Source organism: Poecilia reticulata, chromosome 6, assembly GCF_904066995.2.
Source record: "Poecilia reticulata chromosome 6, P_reticulata-male-v2, whole genome shotgun sequence".
NCBI lineage: Eukaryota > Metazoa > Chordata > Actinopteri > Cyprinodontiformes > Poeciliidae > Poecilia > Poecilia reticulata.
In genome coordinates, this window is record NC_088835.1 from 12277748 (window position 1) to 12298235 (window position 20488).

General features: G+C 38.5%; 2 protein-coding genes across 3 annotated transcripts; one reads left to right on the forward strand and one right to left on the reverse strand.

Annotated features, from left to right (window-relative positions):
* The first annotated feature begins 877 nt into the window (after positions 1-877).
* Positions 878-5226, forward strand: bcap29 (B cell receptor associated protein 29). Its single transcript, XM_008411824.3, has 9 exons — positions 878-1064; positions 1267-1317; positions 1560-1661; positions 1864-1964; positions 3318-3465; positions 3565-3700; positions 4166-4262; positions 4731-4831; positions 4913-5226. The coding sequence occupies exons 3-9, from the start codon at positions 1570-1572 to the stop codon at positions 4946-4948; spliced, it is 711 nt and encodes a 236-aa protein (XP_008410046.1). The 5' UTR covers positions 878-1064; positions 1267-1317; positions 1560-1569; the 3' UTR covers positions 4949-5226.
* Positions 5227-5825: 599 nt separating this feature from the next.
* Positions 5826-20202, reverse strand: slco1c1 (solute carrier organic anion transporter family, member 1C1). Of its 2 annotated transcripts, XM_008411822.3 has the most exons (15): positions 18444-20202; positions 16795-16952; positions 14752-14893; positions 13988-14120; positions 13653-13774; positions 12521-12667; positions 12055-12153; positions 11055-11309; positions 10031-10195; positions 9303-9498; positions 8073-8238; positions 7802-7986; positions 7652-7716; positions 7255-7372; positions 5826-6655 (listed from the first exon to the last, which is right to left on the reverse strand). In XM_008411822.3, exons 2-15 carry the CDS (start codon positions 16885-16887, stop codon positions 6430-6432), a joined length of 2112 nt encoding a protein of 703 aa, XP_008410044.2. In that variant the 5' UTR covers positions 16888-16952; positions 18444-20202; the 3' UTR covers positions 5826-6429. The 2 variants fall into 2 exon arrangements, with proteins under 2 accessions (XP_008410044.2, XP_081464061.1); XM_081607935.1 differs by lacking the exons at positions 16795-16952; positions 18444-20202 and having other exon boundaries at positions 13653-13800; positions 14752-14851.
* Positions 20203-20488: the final 286 nt, after the last annotated feature.

Here is a 20488-nt window from a genome sequence, read left to right on the forward strand (position 1 = left end):
AACAAAAAGGAAGTGAGTACAAAGAAAGTATTTGTCTGTAAAAAAAATAACCCAAAACAAATATAATCACATCTCAATCAGCTTTTCACTGATAATTTTCTTTAAAAAAAAAAAAAAAGCAAAAATTAAGTATAGTAATAACATTTTTTAAGCCTCTCTGAACCCGGTGGTCGTTCCACCATCGCCACAAATCTCTTTCTTATTTCTGCAGTTATTTGCACACTTTTACTCACATTAATAACTCAGGATTTCTGCACAGTTTTAATTTTTCGAATATTTTACATACTCTGATGGCTTTTTAATGCACAGATACACATGCACGTCATGTATATTTTAAAAAAAAGTTGTCCTACACAGTTACACGTCCCTTGGATCGGAGAATGGCATTTCTGACAGTTTTATTTATATTGTGATCTGCATAGTATACTATTCTTAATTTTGTATTTACTATTTAAATGTTTTTTTTTTAAACAAATGTTGATCTTTTTGTGGAGTTTGATGCATTGCACCTGAATTTCCCTTCTGTGGGACAATAACGTGTATTTTTGTTCTATTCTAATAAAATGTATAAACAGAAATGAAGTTGTATTTCTGTTCACTGCGATCTGAGAATCCCAGTGGTGGATTTATGCAAAATACAGGAAGTTTATATGAAGCTTGTTTTTTATTATTATTATTATTATTACTTGTGATGCCAAGGTGATTTCCAAGGAGGGAAAAAAAAGTTCTGATTGTTTCCAAGGTTCTGTATCTCGCAAAATTAACACACAGATTATGTTCCCCTTAATTGCACAAGCAATTAATACAAATTTGAACAGAAGGTTAGAATAACAACCAGCTTGAATCTATTTCGAATCAGCCGTCCACACTTGGCTATTTTTGTAAAGCAACGTGTAACATGAGCTCACACCCGGCAAACACATTCTCCTTCACGCAGAGAAAGACAGAGACTCAAACCAAAAGACAAAAGACAACTCTCAGTCTTTCTGTGTCCCACAACAAAGATTTCAGACGAGTTTTAACGCTCTGATCTTTCACTGAGTCCAAGGGGAATGGCGAAGGAGGTCAGCTACAGAGTTTTTATTTCAGGCTTTGGGTGTTGTGATGTTCCCCAGCAGCTGTTGCGACTCTGTGTGTGTGAGAGAGCATGTGGATGAGCGTCAGTGTGTGGGGACTCCCCAGTACTTTCCAGCTTAAACCTTAAACCTTTGCCTGGTAAGTTGCCAGCTCCGTCGTTTACTCTCATTTCTCTGAAAACCTTCAAAGTGCTGCTCAGAGGAGTGAGACAGGATTTCAAGTTACGGGACAAAGAGACAGGTACGATCATCTGCAAGTCGATTGAAAATAAAAAAAATCAGAATTGCTGAGAAAGTAACACACAGATGTAGTTTAATTTAGCAGGAAAAAGTAGCTTAGATTTTTAAAAAAGTTTCAATTTATTACTGACTATACTGTGTATCACTGGGTTCAGGTCAGTTTAACCCCTTTACTGGGGAGCCATACAGATCATAGATTTGTCCAATTTTTAAAAACATTTTCTATCTATTTATTCTCCACAGAAACGTTGTGATGACTCTCCAGTGGACGGCGGTGGCCTTCTTCCTGTATGCAGAGATCGTGTTCAACCTCATCCTGTGCATACCCTTCATATCAGCACACAGGTACCAGAACATGCTACCATTAGATCAACACTTTACATGCAATTAGAGGCCTGTGTAGATCATACTGTGCTGATCTACACTTTTGAGTCAAAGCGTAAACAATGCGGTTCTAATAATTCTCCAGCTGATTGCATCTTTATTGTTTGAATAAATACTTCTATTGTCTGACATTAAAGCAACACGTATTGTACCGTCTTTGCAGATGGCATTTAGTTTTCAAATGGAGAATCTGGAGCTGGTTATCTCCCTACTGGAACAAGTTCTTCTTTGCGATGATAATGGCCCTTGTTGTTCTTTTTTGTGGTAAGGACTCGGCCGACAGAAAGCGGTCACATTCCTTCAATTTTCTCATATTTTTTGCTTGGCATTTCTCATTATTTCATTCATCATGTCTCACATATATTTGACACACCAAAATTAAGTAGAACGAAATTATAACGCAGAACGGGAAGACAATGACTAGGGATACATTTGTATTCCTGTGAAATTGTCCATTGTTGCCAGGCTCTGAATCAGAAAAACATTGAATGCATCCTGAAATTGGAGGTTTATGGCTGCATATATAATTTTGTGAATATTTAAGGTATTCTGACAGTTTGTTTTTTCATTAAACCATTGGCAGACATATAGTACTGCAGGATACTTTATTTGTTCACTGCTTGAATGTCTGATATGAAGTGAAATACATAAATATTGGCTTGTTTTGATAATAGATTTTATTACCAACAGAATATCCATCCATCCATCCATCCATTTTCTTTCACCCTTGTCCCTCAGTGGGGTCGGGAGGGGTGCTGGTGCCCATCTCCAGCTAACGTTCCGGGCGAGAGGCGGGGTACACCCTGGACAGGTCGCCAGTCTGTCGCAGGGCAACACAGAGACACACAGGACAAACAACCATGAACACACACTCTCACACCTAGGGGCAATTTAGACAGACCAATTAACCTGACAGTCATGTTTTTGGATTGTGGGAGGAAACCGGAGTACCCGGAGAAAACCCACACATGCACAGGGAGAACATGCAAACTCCATGCAGAAAGAACCCAGAACGTTCTTGCTGCAAGGCAACAACTCTACCAACTGCGCCACTGTGCAGCCCAACAGAATATCAAATGCTACTATTTTCAGTTTCTACTGCAGGATTGCCCTCAACTTGAGTGCAATGTCAAAATTTCTAAATCAATCTTAACATTAATGCAGCTGTTCTGTGAAGACCTGCGAGGTTTAGTGAAAAAACAACATTATGAAACATCATAAAGTTGTGGGCAATCTAAAAAGCAGGGTGATAAATTAAGAATGTAAAGACATTGTAGTATATTCTGGCTATATAAAAGTGGAAGCTCATCCCAACAATACATGGGTCATATAAACTTCAGGACAACTTAAAACAGCCCAGAAGTAAAATAAGCTTGAATGGCCTAGTCAAAGTCCACAATGACAGCACATCCAACTGACAACCTGTGTCTGAAAATGAACTTTTATAAACTCTGTAGAAAGAGCCTGAACTGTTGGACAAGGATAAACAGGATACTTTATGTTCCTGTATTGCATGAAACGTTTTAGGTCGCAATACGACAAAATGTGAAAAGTTTTGCATGAATAAGCGATATCAGTCCTCCTGCTCAACCTGTCACGTCTGCTTTCTAACCTCAGACGCCATCCGAGACGTGCAGAAGTACTCTGGCCCTGAGCCCGTGCACGACGCTCAGGCCAGCCCAAACCTGTACGACCACGTCCACATGAAGCTGTTCAGGGCCCAGAGGAACCTTTACATCTGCGGCTTCTCTCTCTTTCTCTGGCTGTGAGTTCAGCGACTCCTGCTCACCCTGATGACACACGACATCCTGAGGTCCTGCTTTATCTGTGCAACATGCAGCCAATTTGCCTTTCTGCTCTGCAGCGTCATGCGCCGGATTGTCACTCTGCTAAACCAGATTGCTGAGACTTTGGTAAACACTGCAGGTCTTCAGGCACAGATGGATAATGCATTTAAAACAGCTGAGAGGCACCAGGAGGACAACCAGATTCTCAAAACAGTGAGAACTAGTGATTTATATTTCTTCAGTGATAAAAACCTGAAAAAAATTAAATATCTTGCATGCATTTCTTGTTCTGATCAAAGGTTTTGCAGAAGGCCATTGTCAAGTACAACTGAACTGAGATCTTTTTTTTTTTTTATAGCTGATTATGTTTTTGCAGAGGTGGGAAAAATATCCAAAAATTGTTCTGCAATAGGAGTAGCACTGCATCAATATACTTATCACTCAAGTAGTCAAGAATATAAAGAACATGAAAGTATTCCAAGTTCTCAGGAACTGATTACGAGATCTGATTTCATTGCTGCAATCAGACATACAAACACATTTTTTTTTTCAAATTCTAATATTTAAACTGAAAAAATAAGTAAAAGACGGCTGTAGTTATGAGATAATGAATTCTCTTATCCAATGTAAAAATGAAAAATAGTGATTTGTTAACCAAGGATGATCATGTTTGCTTAGGCTCTCCTGGAAAGAGAACAATCTACGCTGAAAACAAATAATCAATTGAAGTTGGAGATTGAAAAGCTACAAAGTCAACTAAAAGTTGCCGAGGAAGGTGAGTAGTCAGTCATTGCTTTCATTTGTTTAAATAAAAAAATTTAAAAATCTAAAAACAGTCAAACTTCTGTACTTGCCAATTACTTAAGGTTATATTTTTGTATGTTTTGTACCCAATGACAAAGCACACAAATGATTACATCTAGTAAAGATCAATGAACAATCACTGTTAAAAGTAAAAACTGAAATCTTCTCTTGTACAACGATGCTTTAGACACGCTAAATCTTCAAGAAATATTAGTTTTCCTGCGTTTTTATTCTAAAACTGTCAGAGCAAGTTTAAAATTTGGCTTACTCTTCCCAAACAAGACAACGAGCATCAATTTTATTAAGCTGGATAAAAATTGAAGGTCTTCTAGGCCCTAAAGGTAGCAGCATTAGTTTGCTGCTACCTTAAGTCATCTCTAACAACTGCGGCAGAGATTTTTATGACTCTTCAGAAACGACTGACTGTTTTTGTGTCCAGCTGTGGGAAGGTCTGACGCTGAAGTTGAAGCCATGAAAAAACAGGCCAAAGGTCTGGCGCATGAATATGACAGACTACTAACGGAGCACCATCTGCTGCAGGTACGTCGCACAAATTACAGAACATTTTCACCTCACTCACTGCCGTCATGTTTCGTTGATGACTCTGTGTTCGACCCACAGAACCTCCAGAGTGCTGAGGATAAAAAAGATCAGTAATCACGTAGCTGTGATGAGAGCTGGGTTTACCTCCACTCCGCTCACAGACGAGATGATGCAGCAACAGCAGACGCCATATGTCTTCGTCACAAATTTCTTCAGGTTTAATTTCTTCTGGAGGAGAAGATTGTTTAATATATATAAAATCTTAGAACCTGTAACCGGCTGGAAAAATGTTTTGAGAGTTTATTGCTGATTATGACTTTTTTAATAACTTATGAGACCCACAGATTCAAGATGTATTACTTAATAAAGACGTACAATAATGCCCCAGAAAAGACCAAAAGACTCCAGAGTAGATATTTTGACTTTTACAAAAACACATACTGTACATTAGGGACATTTTGTGAGATTGTAACGTAGCATCTCCTGTATAGAGAAAGACAGAAGGACTCTCCTGTTATTTTTAAACTAATTCAAAAATGTTTTTCCTGCAAACGTTTATTGCAGGTAACCAGGAAAACCTGGAGTGGAGCTTCAGTGGAAGGATTATTCTCAGTCGAGTGGAATTGATCCTTTTGCAAAGCAATAGAAACAACGCTGATCGTAAATGTTAATTGTAAAGGTTGTCCAAACAGATTTATTTTAAATATATCTAAATATAGCGACGCCCATTTATTAAAGGATCAATTAATATGATGTGAAGTGGATTTAAAGAAAAGTGTTTAATATCTCTTTCCTGTGTCATTCCACTGAAGCACACATAACTTAATTCATGAAATGATGTTGATTTTTGGGATTGTCACTGATATCTTGTGGGTGCTCCATGTCAGTAAATGGTGACATATGCAAAACCTGTTTTGCTCGTTGTATTAGACTTGCAGGAAGAGATGTTGACAAAACGCCATGATCCAAAAAAAGACAATAAAAAATAAGATCAGCGTGAAATTTAAAATTTAAAACAAAATGAGGCACAGCGGTGGCTACATGGAGTCTACACACAACATAGTACAACCAGAAAAATGAGGTAGGTTTTGCGGCAAAGAGCCTCACTGTTGCATTATTTGTTTAAAAGTAACACATTAGTTAGAAAGCTTAAACTGTTGCCCTTGCAACATACAGTGTAAGGTATGCAAGGCAATGCTAGAATCAACATATTCAGGACATACAGCGATTATTTTCCCTTGCAGAGAACTTACATTTAAACTTTGCCTACAGAGATTTAAAAATGTCGTCCCAACATACACCAAAGAAATAATGTGAGTATACATGTGAGCAAATACATGGACACGACGTTAACGAAGCAGTGTGTGACTACAGTTTCTGTATTCTATTAGCTGACATTACAACCGGGCTGAAAATAAAAGCAAAGATTTCTACAGAAAATACAGCACAACTGTTTTTTTGTTTTTTTCTAAATATTTCAGATAACACATTTCTGCACAAATCATGTACAAATATATATACCTGCCTGGTCTGAGATATGTCTCAGCACACGTGTGGTGCATCAAGAGTCAGAGGAGAGGATGATGTGCAGCAGCTTACAAACGAGTCTCTCTTTCGGGATTGCAGTCAGGGCTCAGTATAAACTGCTCACAGTGCATGGAGCTGTTCTCTTCTTTCCTCAGCGACTCCAGTTCACCGTTTTGGTTGCTCAGAGCCTCCTTCTCCTCCCTTTTAATGTGTCTTTTGAGAAGAGCAAATCCCCAAACACAAAGGAAGAAGGAGACCGCCCTCAGACCGAGTGTGAGGCCCAGGTACACTATCCTGTGTTAAAAACAATATTGTTAGAGGACAGATTGCTCCGTAGTCTTTGGTGCATGTCTAAGTCAAGCTTCAAATCCCTAAGGGGAAAGTCATTATTAAAATTCACACTTTTGTATTCATATTTTCAAGAAGCCTTCACTCCACTGCATTTTAATTAAAGCCACGTCGGTCATCCTCTCGCAGCTGATAGGGCTCGGAATAAAGACGAGGTGGGATTACCGCCCTTTCAGCATTTTCTTAATTAGAAACAAACAGTTTGGCCCGTAATTAAAATCCACGCGGAGCTTTCAGAGTGTGACAATTAAAAGAAATCCGGCCATATCTGTCTTTGCTCTCTCCCTACAACACTAATCAAGAGTTCGCTCTCTGCTGAAGAGTAATACCTTCAAAACAGGGAAGAAAAGTTACGTTTCTACATTGATGAGGTGCTCTGGCTTTAAACCCTGATTTAAAGTCTTTTAAATTTGTAACAAATTACTAAACTTCAAACTGTTTTTCAGTTCCTGGAAACTATTGGCCGGTTGTAAGAGATCCCAAAGGTTTTAAAGCATTTCACGTAGAAATTGTTTTTACGCTTCAATACATTGTGTTCACATTACCTGTAAGATGAAGTGTCGTAAATTCTGCAAGCACCTTTTCCTCCACATGTGCTGTATGCCCATTTGAGGCAGGTTGTATCTATTATGGCGCCAAAGTAGATGGGAGCGGGTATTCCTGCTGTTGTGCACGATGGAGAAAACTTAGTTTATTCATCTGCTACTAATGAGGCTTTTTGATATAGTTTACACTTACAGTTCAAAGCCAATGTTAGCAAGTGCCAGTAGACTAAGCTTCCCTCATTAGACATAAGTCTTCTGTGATATTATCAAATAATGCACAATATAAACGGTCATAAACACTGTCATCAACTAAGGTCTGAGATTATATTACCAGTTCATTTCGTGCTAATTAGTCATGAGAGCATCCAGTAAACGCTGGGTAATCAGAAGCTCTTACCCAGGGTGCGTGTGGCCAGTGTGTGGATTCCAAGAGCTAGGGATTTCAACTCGGGCTTTATGCACCTGTAAGCACATAACTAAACCCTTCATTATTTTTATTTAATCACACTGAAACAATTTTTTACGATATGCGTCGTTTATTACGTGCCTGACAAGAAGCATGAGGCCCGGCGTGCCCCCGAGAGAGATGATGAAGGAACTGAGGACGGACAGAGCCAGGAAGTACGGAAACATTCTGTCACAACTGCGTCTGAGTGAACACTGGCCTAAACTAGCCGTTATATTTCCTGGCTGGACATTAGTCACTGACACACACCTGCAGTTGTCAAAAACCTGACAGTAGGAGAAACAATCAATTCATAAAAAAAAAAAAAATCAATTAGCTATAGGTGATAGGATGGAAATGCTGCGTGTCCAACCATGTTTCTGCCAGAGCCTGAGGACGAAGTGCATCCAGCTAAACAAGGAGAGATGTAGGTGATCCCATTCTCTCCACACACTGGGTCCCACTCCTTCGTCGAGCACAAGCAGCCGGAATTACAGCCAGAAAACAAAGACTGTTCCTGATAAGACAGGTCGTCCACTCTGTAAATAACAACAACAGAACATGTACATGTCATTGTGCATTTTGTCTAGGAATATAGAGAGAAACTCACATTCTCTTTTAGTTTCAGCGGGAGGAAATTCAAGTGTTCTGGAACAAAACATGATAAATGCTTTTTGATGCATACAAAACTTGTTTTATAAGGACAAAACGTGTCTCCAAATGTCCGCACAGTTCTAATGAGAATCCAAATTAATGCCAAGAGAAACTCTAATAATTTGTCTTTATGTTGGTACTACATGTTTACGATCGAAATTTATTCTGACTTCATGGGTAGATTTAGCTGTGAATCATGTTCCTCCAAATGTATATTAAGTGTTTGCTAAGCTACTTACTTGACCAAAACAAAAAATATGTTTTACACACAAGAACTCCTAGAAAAACTCTTTACACAAGAAAATCTTGAGGCTGTCAAACTGTCTGATCAAAAAACCTGATTTGTGTAATTCCAACAACACGTAATGTGCTGCGAATGATCGCAGGCATGACACAACAAAGAAACATTTATAAAAGCAAAAAGTCTACAACCAAACCACATGAAGAAACGTGAATTATGTTGGTTACCGGTGCAGGACTTTCTCAAAAACCCAGACCAAATCTCCCTAAACAGATTATTTTGTGTAAACATTCTCGCAGTGGATTTGCTAAAGCTATTCAAGAATGTCAGGGATAAAGTTGGGGTTTGTCTGGCTAACACTTCTGTCTCAAGAACAAAAACAATCCGAGCAAAACGTAAAAAGAAAACACATTCTAGAAGGTCACGTCTACATCGCCTTTGGAAATGCATTACGGAAAATTTAAACACACAACGTTCCCACCTGCCTCTGCTCTCGTTAGGCTGATTATCCTTTAAGGCAACTGTGTCCTGGTAGCCACGGCAACGGCAAACATGACTACTGACTTAAACTTTGCTTTGCTTTTGGCACTTGGAAGCAAAATCGGCCTATCCAGAAGTTATTTAACCAGGACACTTGAATACCTCACCACGCATAAGGACGGCTTGAAAACATTTATTTAAAACCAAATTCTTATAATGATTACATACCCAGTGTATGAAACTGTGATGCCAGCCACCTTCGAGTTCTCACAGCCCATGGCTAAGAATAGGAATGACAGAAAGAACCCCAACAGGGAAGTCCCAAAGGCAAATTTAGCTGCTCCCATGACGCCCAGCTTGAACTTCTTCATGACGACGCCTCCAGAAAACATCCCAAGGGCCACAGCTGGGATGTTGATCATGCCTAGCCAATCAAAGAAAAAAAAAAAAAGAAACAACTCATTCTTAAAGGGAGAGAGGTTTAGGAAAGTTATATAAGCAGCATCTGCAGAAACTTCCCTTCCAAACAGGGATAAAAATAAGACATTTTAATTTAGTCTTGTATGTATTTGAAGCCATTCATAAAAGATGTAAAAATGTCTTCTGATGGTTAAGAAGATGTATGCATTTCACACTGAACTGTATGCATTTCCCACCCATGAACCCTGTGGTGATGAATGAGATCTATGTTTTTACACAGTTTTCAGCTGCAATATACTGATAATTTAAATGGCCTTATTAATCTGTGACGTTTATTGCTAACAACAGAATACCAAGCATTGTGCTAAATGTTGCTCTGTGGAGCTGCAGCACTTACTTCAAACATAGGTAGAGGTTGGATTATACAAATGTATCAAAAGATGCCCTACTAGAAAAAACAAAACACATACAACTTACCGACTTCAGCTCAATAATTAAAAAGATGTATGTAATTAAAAATGTCTAAATTTACTTACCCATAAGAAAATTGGCTTTTGATGCCGACTGGCCGTAGTGCTGCTCAATGTATTTTGGTTTGTAGGTCACCATGCCGATGAGTGAGTTGAACTGGATGATTGTTACACCCAGGTAGAGGATGTAGACAGGATTTCCAAGAAGTATCTTCAATGTTGGCACAAATTCTGTGGAGGAAAGTCTCAATTAATAAATGTCAATGTTTGCATGTCAAATTAAACATAAAAAAAATAGGTAATAATTAATAAATCGTTCTTAATAAGTTGCAAAATGTAGTGAAATGAGACAATGAAATGAGATTTATCCTGCAGGGTAGAAGATAATGCCTCTATTTAAAGAGGCAATACAACTCTTAATACTCCAGTAAGCACATAAAGACACAAATCTGTCTACATCTAGAACATATTCCCTTGTAAAACAATTAATGCATAATGCAACCTTTGAAATTTGTCACACTGCAACCGCAAACATTGTTGTATTTTGTTGAAGTTTTATGTAATGTAACAGAACTTATTTTCATATTAGTCAAAATTATGCAGTTTACTTAAACTTTTTAGTCTACAGACAAAATCCTGAGAGTGGAAGAAAACTAAGACTGCACATCAGAATGAACACACCAAACAGCCCGAGTTACAATAGTACGGTTCAGCTCATGTTCGAGGGTTAGAATGGTCCACTCAAAGCCCAGACCTAAATCCAGCTTGAAAATTACTGCTCACAGATGCTCTCCATCCAGCATGACTGAACTTGAGCTATTTTCCAAAGACAAATGAGAATATATTTCAGGCTCTATTTGTGCACAGCTTGTACAGATTCCCCCAAACAACTTGGAATAGCAGCGGCAGTAGAAGTATTGACTGATAGGAGACTTCAAACATTGAAGGCAGTGATTTTTTTTTTTTTTTTTAACCTTTTATGTTCCCTTCTGTCTGTCAAATAAAATCTCAAAAGAATACATTGCAGTTTGTGATTTTAAGGTGAAAAAAACACATATGACACGGCAAAACCCTGTGAGGTTTGTTGTACCGTTGGCCATCACGTGTAAATTGGTTGGTTCCTCTGGTCTGATCTTGTGGTCTAGGGTTGGCGAATCTGCATCTTTGATAAACCTGGTCTGCTCTGGAGTACAGACACTATCATGTTTATCCACAGGTACTGGCAAAGACTTGGGCAGGAACCAGAAAGGAACGGCGGACAGGAGCGTGACAGTGCCAGCCACAAGGTAACCCAGCCACCACGCTCCTACCCAGCGGGCGTCTTCAGGGGTGATGGTGATTGTTTCTGTGAAAGGAGAAGCACACAGTGTTTGGTGGTGGAATTTATCCCCATGTTCATGAATTAATTACACGTTTGTCACTTTCATGAAACTGACTTTAATGCTCTTCTACCTTCGGTACATGTTCATAAAGTCCATCTTTTCTTTGCTTTAGGCTTAAACTAGAGTTTCACAAGAGCATTAAAAAAAATGTCTTCCTTCTTGATCAGAGCGTTCACATTTTGTCTGGTTACACCCACAAACCACTATGTGTTTTAATATAATTTTAGAAGATAGACAAATTCAAATAAGTCCATAATTTAGTGGTGGAAGAAACCCTTATCATATTTATGTTCACCAATGTTTGGTAACAAACATTTGCAGGACAGTATCATTCATAAAGAGACCAGATGACACACAGGTGGAGTTCTTTATTAACTAATTGGACTTCTGGGTTGAGCTCTAATTAAATTTTTAATTTAATTTTGTAGACTTCCATTTGTGAAACTCAATAAAGTATCAATAAAACCCAACGAAGTGCATCCAAATCTGTGACAGTAATGTAATGAATTTTCCATGTTTCAGGGTTGTGAATACTTCAACAAGGCACAGAAGTTTGTCCAGTTGGATTTTCTGCTGGCAAAATGCCTGAAGAAACTATAATGTACAACAAACAATTTCCAAACCTAACTTAATTTTCCAGAGGCTAAACCATTAAAGGACTATCCAACAGCGTGTCTGAATCATCGGGAGGAGTTCAGCTTTACTCACCCATGTCTACGTAGCCAACATCGACATAAATCTTGGCACACAGAGACCCGAGCAAGAAACCAAACACAGGACCAATAATTGCAATGGTTTGGATGCAACCTGTGACAAACAGAAAGCACTTAGTCTCAGCTGCATGTTCCTTCAGCGTCACTACAGTTATCTGTTTTTTTTTTTTATGTATTCAATGCATAAGCATGTTTGACCAAAGTTAAAACTGATGTTTTTAGTGAGGACCAATATTAAGAGTAAGAGTCGAAGTGGCTATCTTGGGAAACGTTCATTATGTCTGAAATAATCCACACAGGAAATCCATAACTAAGCATGTGAAATATGATCGCCACTTCATGTCACTAAGGTCTACAAGAATGTGCACAAAAATGTTACTTTGATAGCAGTTACCAAACACCAAAAGAATAAAATAAGTGTCTTTTTTTGTTCTAAATAGTTGTGAATTCATCTACATTACCTATATACAGGGCAGCATTTTCTGACTGTGCATAGTCATCAATATAGGATATTCCCAAAGGCTGCACAGGAGTCTCTCCAATTCCACGCAGAACATTTCCCAGCAACACATACATCCACATCGAAATGCTGGACTCTTGTTCGCATCCTGCAGTTCACAAGAAAACAGAAAAAAAACAACACAAATTCAGTACAAAAAGTGAAACTTACATATCATTGGAGTCATTACATAAATGATTCAAGCATTTAACCAAATTTAATTTTGAAGATCATGGCTTACTGATAATGAAAACCTAAAAGTCAATTTCTCTGAAAAGTTCATCTTGAATGATTTTCAGTGGAGAGATGCTTTGTTCTGTTCTGTCCTACACAATCAAAGGGAAGGCTGCTGATTGGACAGCTTTCCAGCAGATAGTCACTAACAACCTCCACACAAAGGGAAAGCCAGAAAAGATCATTGTAGTTCATGAAATGCCATATCAAGGCTTGTTAGTGAAAAGTTTAGAGGAAGGTAAAATTGTGTTAGAAACAGCAATAAATGCACCTTTGAGAGGATTTAAAGGCGAGATTCACAAGATGCAGGCTGTGCTGGAGTAGCTTTCCCTCACACAGAGGGACTGAGAACACGGAAAACATCTGTTGCAATCTTTAAGCTGGGCTACATCTGAACCCAAGATGACGTCAGATGTGTTTCATGTGGGCCGAGGAGAAAAAGTACTGGAGTGTTGCTTAGTGGTCCAAACTCCGTCTCCAGATGGAAATACATTTTGCATTTCTTTCGTAAATCAAAGTCCCAGGTTTGACGTGAATTTGGGACTTTGAAGTTTGCTTGAAGTCCAGTGTGTAGTTTCCAGGGTCAGCGGTGACTTGGGGAGCCTTGTCGTCTACGTTAGCTTATTAAGTCCAAAGTTTATGCAAAGTTGTCTATCGTTAAAGTTCACAAAGTAATACACATTGCACACTTTATGGACATACTTTCCAGTGATGATGTGGCTGATCCAGAGCTACCAGTTGTAATTGTTGTGACTGCACCAATTTACAAAGAGCATAAACATAAAGATGTGGGGGCGGGGGGAGGTGGGGTAGGGGGGTGAGGATTGTCAACATGCGAAGGCTGAACTTCCATATCTTACCTTCAGAGGGCAGCGAAGAGGGCCTATCACCTGCCCTGGATGACTCCAGTGAACTTACTGGACACGGAGAGAGCTGGCTGGTTGAATTCGCTGAAGCTCTGATGGTTGTTTCAATCTTATAGCTGCGTATAAAATACCAATGCCAATACTGTTAAACAAGGGGAGGGAGAAAGCATCAGGTACAGTTAGACACTCGCAATTTAAATCCACACAGTGGCTACGTGAAGCAATTTTTTTTTTTTAAATGCGGATACATTTCTATGATGGAAGAAATATGAATACATGCAACAGCTTTAGATGCAAAAGGTTTTTGAATTTTGAAGAAGTTCACTCACCGGCCAATGATGAAATGAGGCATGGCGATCAGGAAAGTTCCCAGAGACATCAAAATGCATCCAGTTGCGATGATCTTGGGCCGGTGGAGCTTGGCACCAAAATAGCTCACAAAAGCAATCACTAACAAATTCCCTGCAGAGTTTACAAATAAGATTTAAAAAAGTAACTAAAGGTAAACAAAGCATTTATCTAAATATCAGATATCACATGATACCAAAGTTGATCTTGTGGGAAAAGTTATACTTGAGGTCACTCTGAAAACACCAAACCTACAGGAGCTGGAAAACTACAGGACTTTGTGATGCAGCGTTTTATGTTCTCTAACAAACATCTAGGCCTTCAAGCAAAAGCTGGATTTATTACGTGGCACAATAGGGATTAAAAATCTGTTAACTTGACTAAGCAATTGGTACTACTGAATCTTAAGGAAAGGGGTGTGAGTGCAAACACACACCGCACTTTTCAGTTTTTTGGGAGTTGAACTGCCAGAGGCTACAGTGGTTATGTTAATGCATAGAACACAAAATAGCTACTATATTAACTACTGTCTTATAATATATACTATAATAACTACTCAGTGTAAAACTCCAAGTTTGAACCCACATCTGACTGCAATATAAATTCACAAACATTCCAAAAGTATCCATAAATATGCCGTTATTTCATAATCATTAGGCATTCCAATGGAAATACAAGACTCATTTGCATGAGAGGCATTCACATTAAACTTAACTGAACTGGTGAAAGGAACAGAGAAACCCACCAATTTCAAAGCTCCCGTCTATGACGCCGATCAGATAGCTGGGAATGTCAAATCGTCTCTCCAGTTGTGTAATCGTGCTTTTCATGTAGCTGCCGGATAAGGTCTTAGCAAAGTAGGCGTAGGACAAGGCTGCAAGGAACATCTAGAGAGAGAAGAGACCTTAACATTACCTTAAAATTACTAAAAGAACGCCTTGAAAAAAATAAAGATATGCATGGCATGAGTGGACGGTGCAAGTGGCTCTTTGTTAGAAGGAAGCTGGCATAATTCTTGGGCCAGAGTATCATGTTCTTCATGTCTTTGGCTCATCACCTGCGCACACTGACAGGCAGTAACAAAAGAAGGATTAGTGGACCCAGTAACAGGAAGGCTTAGTCACATCCACTGTACTCTGAGCTGTAAGAATAATTGGAAACAGGTGGTGGTGGTGGTGGGGGGGCGGTAACTATAGCTACACTCTGATGAAAGAGCTGAAAATATCCTGAACTTAGAAGAAATGGATAATCAGATACACGTCTTTTCCGACAGAAATAAACGTTCTAGTAAGGGCATATTTTATGATTTTGGGATATTTTTGTGCTCGGTTGCTTTTGAACTTGAAGTATGTCAGTGTAATGTTGATTTCCATGTTCAAACTTCAAAGGTATGTAAATAAAAATAAGTAAAAGTGCACAAAACCCCCAAAATAAATGACGGAGACAGATGATATTATATATACTGGGAACAACAAACTGCAGTCATGCTTTGTGAAAACTACATTCATGTTTTTATTTACAGATCTGACCTTTCAAACACCTTGAACTCCTGCCACAAACGTCCTTTTAAAACACAGTTTCACAAAGTATTTTATCACAACGGGTTAACTCCAGGGGTATTTCTTGGCATGGGAGGAAACCAGACAAAACACAGCTTGTCTGAAATTCCTTTATTATTATTATTTTTTTCCCCACTAAGCAGCTTTGTCAGGGCTGTTAAACACACTCTCTAATCTAACAACGAGGAATAAGAACTCTATTCAAACTTCACAAAGTTTTTACAGAGAATAACCTGAGAGGCCAAAGAACATTGAGATCAGCTGCACTCAGCAACTTACCAGGCCGACGAACAAATGCTGCTGCATCCTGAATTTACACTTAATAGTGAATAGAAATATAGGCGCAGATGAACAAAATACCACCAAAATAAGTTCTTAGTTGTAAATCAGAACTATTAAGGCAACCGGTTCAGAAGGAAAGATTTTAAGCTACACTGTCTACAGCTGCCAGTACAGTATCTCTTTGGCTATTTCATTTATATGACACCTGGATAAAGACCATAACTTTCCTACTATAGAAAACAGATTGCAGTAACGCTGCAGAGAAAACAGTTTTACTAATAAATAATTCATTAAGTGCCAAGTCCACTTATTTTCGGTGCTAGCGTCTGCTAGCGAATAAATACCATCAACACTTTGACTCTAAAGCCGACAGAAAAAGAGCTGAACCACTGCAGACACACGAGAGGGTGAATTTTCGGCTCTGTGTCTCTCTCTGCTCCCAACAGACGATCACCTCCAGTTCAAGGCTGCTTTAATGTCTTTGAAAGTGACGAGCACATGGGGCCCAACGTCCCACTAAGCTCAAGCACTCTGTATATGTTTATATGACCTTTTAGTGGTATGCAAAATTAACTCTGTGGCAGATATAGCTTTGCTGACTGCAAGACAGTAACTGGACTTCAATTTGTGTTTTAATTACCATCTTTTATCTGAATTTTTATTATCCTGACATGTTACAACCACAAACTTTAATCTATTTTATTGGGATTTTATGTGGAAAAACTAACAGAGTTGGGCATGTAGGGAAAAGAAAGGAAAATGTTTGAAATGTTTTTTGAATAAAAATCTAGAATGTGTGGCTATATTAGCCCCTTTGCTAACATAGCCACACATATAGCCACCTCTTTTTTCATTCTCAGAGGTTTGCACATTACAGTTCACTCTTCCCCTCAACAATATTTTTAATTTAGATATCAGGCAACTTGTAGCTTATTCCTACAAATTACCTTTAGATTTGGGTGGCAGTTCTTCGCAGTACAAGTGGCAGGGCTGTCCTCTAGCATCCAGCTAGCTGAGCCTGGTTTTTCCAATTTCTGCATGACAACCGCCTTCTCGCCGATTCACACACAGGCCTCCGGTCTTTTTACGGGTTTATTCCTCACACCTGGGGTACGAAGAGAGTAATAATTCAAACAAATCGGATAAACATTGTAACATGAGCAGTAAATCATAAATAGGCTCTGGATTCAGAACAAATTTACAACAAAACCTAAATATAGATGGGGTTGTGAAATGCAATATTACAATGCAACAAATTACTTTCAACATCAAACACATGTAGAAATCTGTTTGAGTAAATATAAAAGTGGTTTCAAAGGGGGATTTGATTCATACAGAAAAGAAGGTATCAAAGTACAACATGGATACCTTAGTTATGCATCGCTACCCACCACCAGCCATAATTCCTGCCAAAACTGTAAAAATTAGGAAATCATTTAAACAGAACCTGTCTGACAACATGAAGTAGGTTTTAAGATATCAAGAAACAACAAGTTATGTCTCAATTCAGCTCGATTCAGACTCAAAGTCTCACAAAAAAATCCCTTTTTCACTCCCAACACCCAGCCTTAATCTTCATACCTTGAAATATGTTTACTGCCTAGACTTACCAGCAAAGGTTTTAAATGTGGATTTAGCACATGATTTCCCAATAGTCTAGGTTATTCCATGAAACCACATGGGGAAATTCAGAAGTTCATCATTACCAGGTGGCAACAATGTCTGCCATTTTCCTTTGAATATAAAACTATTACTATAATTAGATATATGTTGCATATTATTAGTTTTTAAAATATTTGGCAGCAGCTTTTTTTTTACGCTGAATTAAATATTTAGAAAAAAAAAACTTGTAAATGTTCATGCATTAAATTTGACCGAATTAAAAACATGATTTTTTTTTTTATTTCTCTCATGTAAGACTTCACTTCAGAAAAAAAAGACATGGACACAGTTATTCTTTGGTAGTTTTAGTTCAGAAAAACATACAACAATCTGGCATGGTTATTTTATGGTTTTCGTGCTGCAGTGAATTATGAAATCATGTTAACTGTCAATACTGCTTATCAAAAGCTTACAACATCGCCCACCAAACAACATTAACATAATCACTGATAGATTAATGTCACTATTTGATTCTATATTTATTTGAGAATTGTGGCACTTTTGGTACTCCATACTTTATCACGTTTATTCTGAGATGTTTGCTCCAAACCAATTTGAATTAAAGAATGACAAAATACATAACTTTATTTCCTCTTAAAAAAAGAGAGAAAATACAATTACTAATAAAAAAAATCTAATAAAATATTAAATGAATTATGAATTTAAATTAAAAACATCAAATCTCAGCTGACTCTTTCAACCCGTGATTTAACATATGGATTTGGGTCACATGCAAACGGTGCGATTTCATGATTTTGTAGATCCTGACATATTTGCAGATAAACACGGTGTCTGCTGCCACAGCAAAGTGTTTGAAGGAGATGCTGCACTGAACGGACTATTTCAGTCATTTACATACCATGTCTGAAAGACAGACAACCCGCTCAAGGAAAGCTAATGTTTATTTCATAAATCAGACCAGCAGGCTACTTACCCAAGTCGCGTTTATAATCTCTCGAGTTACAGCTGCTCTAATTTGTTATTTACTGTACGAGTGGCGAGGCAAAAATGAAAAGAAAGGGGGACCGGGGTGGGGGGGGGAATAGATTTTTTAAAAATCCTCTTCTCTGACGAAAACCTCCCCACTGCTTGTTAAATCACCTGCTGCCACAGTGCTGAGACCGGAGCGCGCAGAGCCAGTGCCCAGTGGACGGGGACTGGACGCCGTCTGCACAGCGACTCACACTTGCTGTTTCAAAGGTTGGGGGGGAAAAAAAAAAAAAAAGGCTAATTGTGACAACATATGCCAGGGTTTTCCTGCGCTCTGATGAGCTCCGAATAGTTTGTTAACATCTCCAGTGTGTAGGTCCCGGCAGGAAGGCTGAGATTTCCCATTGATCAGACCTGTAGCGCGTTGTGACGTGAGTGACTCGGAGTCCTGCCTTGTGCGTCATTTTTCTTAAAGGACATTCATTCACTGGCTGCTCTCGGCAATCTTCTGTTGAAGATTATAAAAAAAAAACACACTAAAAAAATAAAAAATAAAAACCTTTATGTCTTATCATCACGTCCTAAATCATCAAATAACCATTTAATTCGCCCAGACTGTTATGTTGAAATGATCAAAATGCAATGCAGTGTTGGGCATTACATTTTAGTAAAATAAATGCACATGAAGACATGTAATGATGATCCTGTCTCTCCTGATAGGACCTCAGTGCCTGTCTTAGTAATTTTTACAATTTACATTTTACTTTTACTTTGGTGGAGTGTCAACCTGAAACTTCATTGTATCTCAATTGGATTTTGGGTGATGGACAAACACAAAATATTACACGATTGTCAGGATGAAGGAAAAATTAAGACGCAATATTCACTTTTTTTCTTTTTTACAAATACTGATATGAAAAGTCTCTTTGTCCATACTAAGAAAAAAGAACATCACCACAGCATAATTCTGCCACCAACAACTTTCCCAGCAGGGATCCTGAGTTCAGGGTGAAGTAAAGTGTTAGTTTCCTGTGTTCCCTAAACGGCATTTGGTAAGCTGCAGATGCGACTGCGTTTGGCATTCTTTCACCAGTAGTTTCTCGCTGCCACTCTTAAAAAAGGCCAGATGTGTGAAGTGCTTGACTAACAGTTGTCCTGGTAACAGACTCTCCCTCTGGAGTTGTGAATCTCTGCAGCTTTTCCAGAGTTACCATGGCAGTCTTGGCTGCTTCTCTAATTTTCGCTCTCATTTCCTGGTGTGTCAGCTGCTAAGTTAACTAATTAAGTGACTTGTAATGGGCAAGTGGTTGCAAAATTTTTAATTAAGGGGATTTTAGAGTAAAGGAGGCTCAGTGTATTTCTATGCCACATTTTTTGTATTTAAAAAATAGAATGGAAAGCTTTTTTTTTTTTTTGCAAACATACTGGATTTTGGTTCTTGTAACCTGACAAAATTTGAAACAATTCAAGTTTCTCATTCAAACACCTTGGAGACCTTGTTACTGTGGCATTATGGGCAACTTGAAATGCAAGCAGATTATAAAACAATATGATGACCTACGCCAAATTTGGTCGTTCAATAGGATAATGATCCAAAAGATATAGGAATGCTCTATATATGAAATGTCAAAAGGACATATATTGTTCTGTTGGCAAAAGAGGCCAAAGCCGTAGCTGCTAGGGTGCCAATAATGTGGCACCAGTGATTTTGCTTAAACCAATTATTGTGTCTTTCTTCTAATGAATGAATGAATTAGTTTAAAGGGACAGTGTCATGTATTTCCCATGCACACAGTGTCATGTCATAGCACATCAAGTAACTATGTTACCTTCAGTTGTAAAAATGCTCTAAATATCAAACATAACTTCAAACAAAGCTGACTTTACAATTTGACACTTTGAAATTGCTCCTCTGTCTCTTTAAGAAACTCCTGCTCTTTCAGACACTCCACCAGCGGCCCATCATCACGACAATGCTTCTCATTATGCCGTTTACAGTCGCTCTCAGGAGCGTTGGACAGAGAGGTAGCTCACATGATGAGCTCAGCA

Coding starts and splice junctions, on each gene's coding strand:
- bcap29 (XM_008411824.3), top strand. CDS start 1,570: ATGACTCTCCAGTGGACGGCGGTGGCCTTCTTCCTGTATGCAGAGATC. Junction 4,263..4,730: donor ACTAAAAGTTGCCGAGGAAG/GTGAGTAGTCAG, acceptor TTTTGTGTCCAG/CTGTGGGAAGGTCTGACGCT. Junction 4,832..4,912: donor CGGAGCACCATCTGCTGCAG/GTACGTCGCACA, acceptor TTCGACCCACAG/AACCTCCAGAGTGCTGAGGA.
- slco1c1 (XM_008411822.3), bottom strand. CDS start 16,887: ATGCAGAAATTGGAAAAACCAGGCTCAGCTAGCTGGATGCTAGAGGAC. Junction 12,154..12,520: donor AAATGCTGCCCTGTATATAG/GTAATGTAGATG, acceptor TGTTTGTCACAG/GTTGCATCCAAACCATTGCA. Junction 11,310..12,054: donor TGTTGGCTACGTAGACATGG/GTGAGTAAAGCT, acceptor CTCCTTTCACAG/AAACAATCACCATCACCCCT.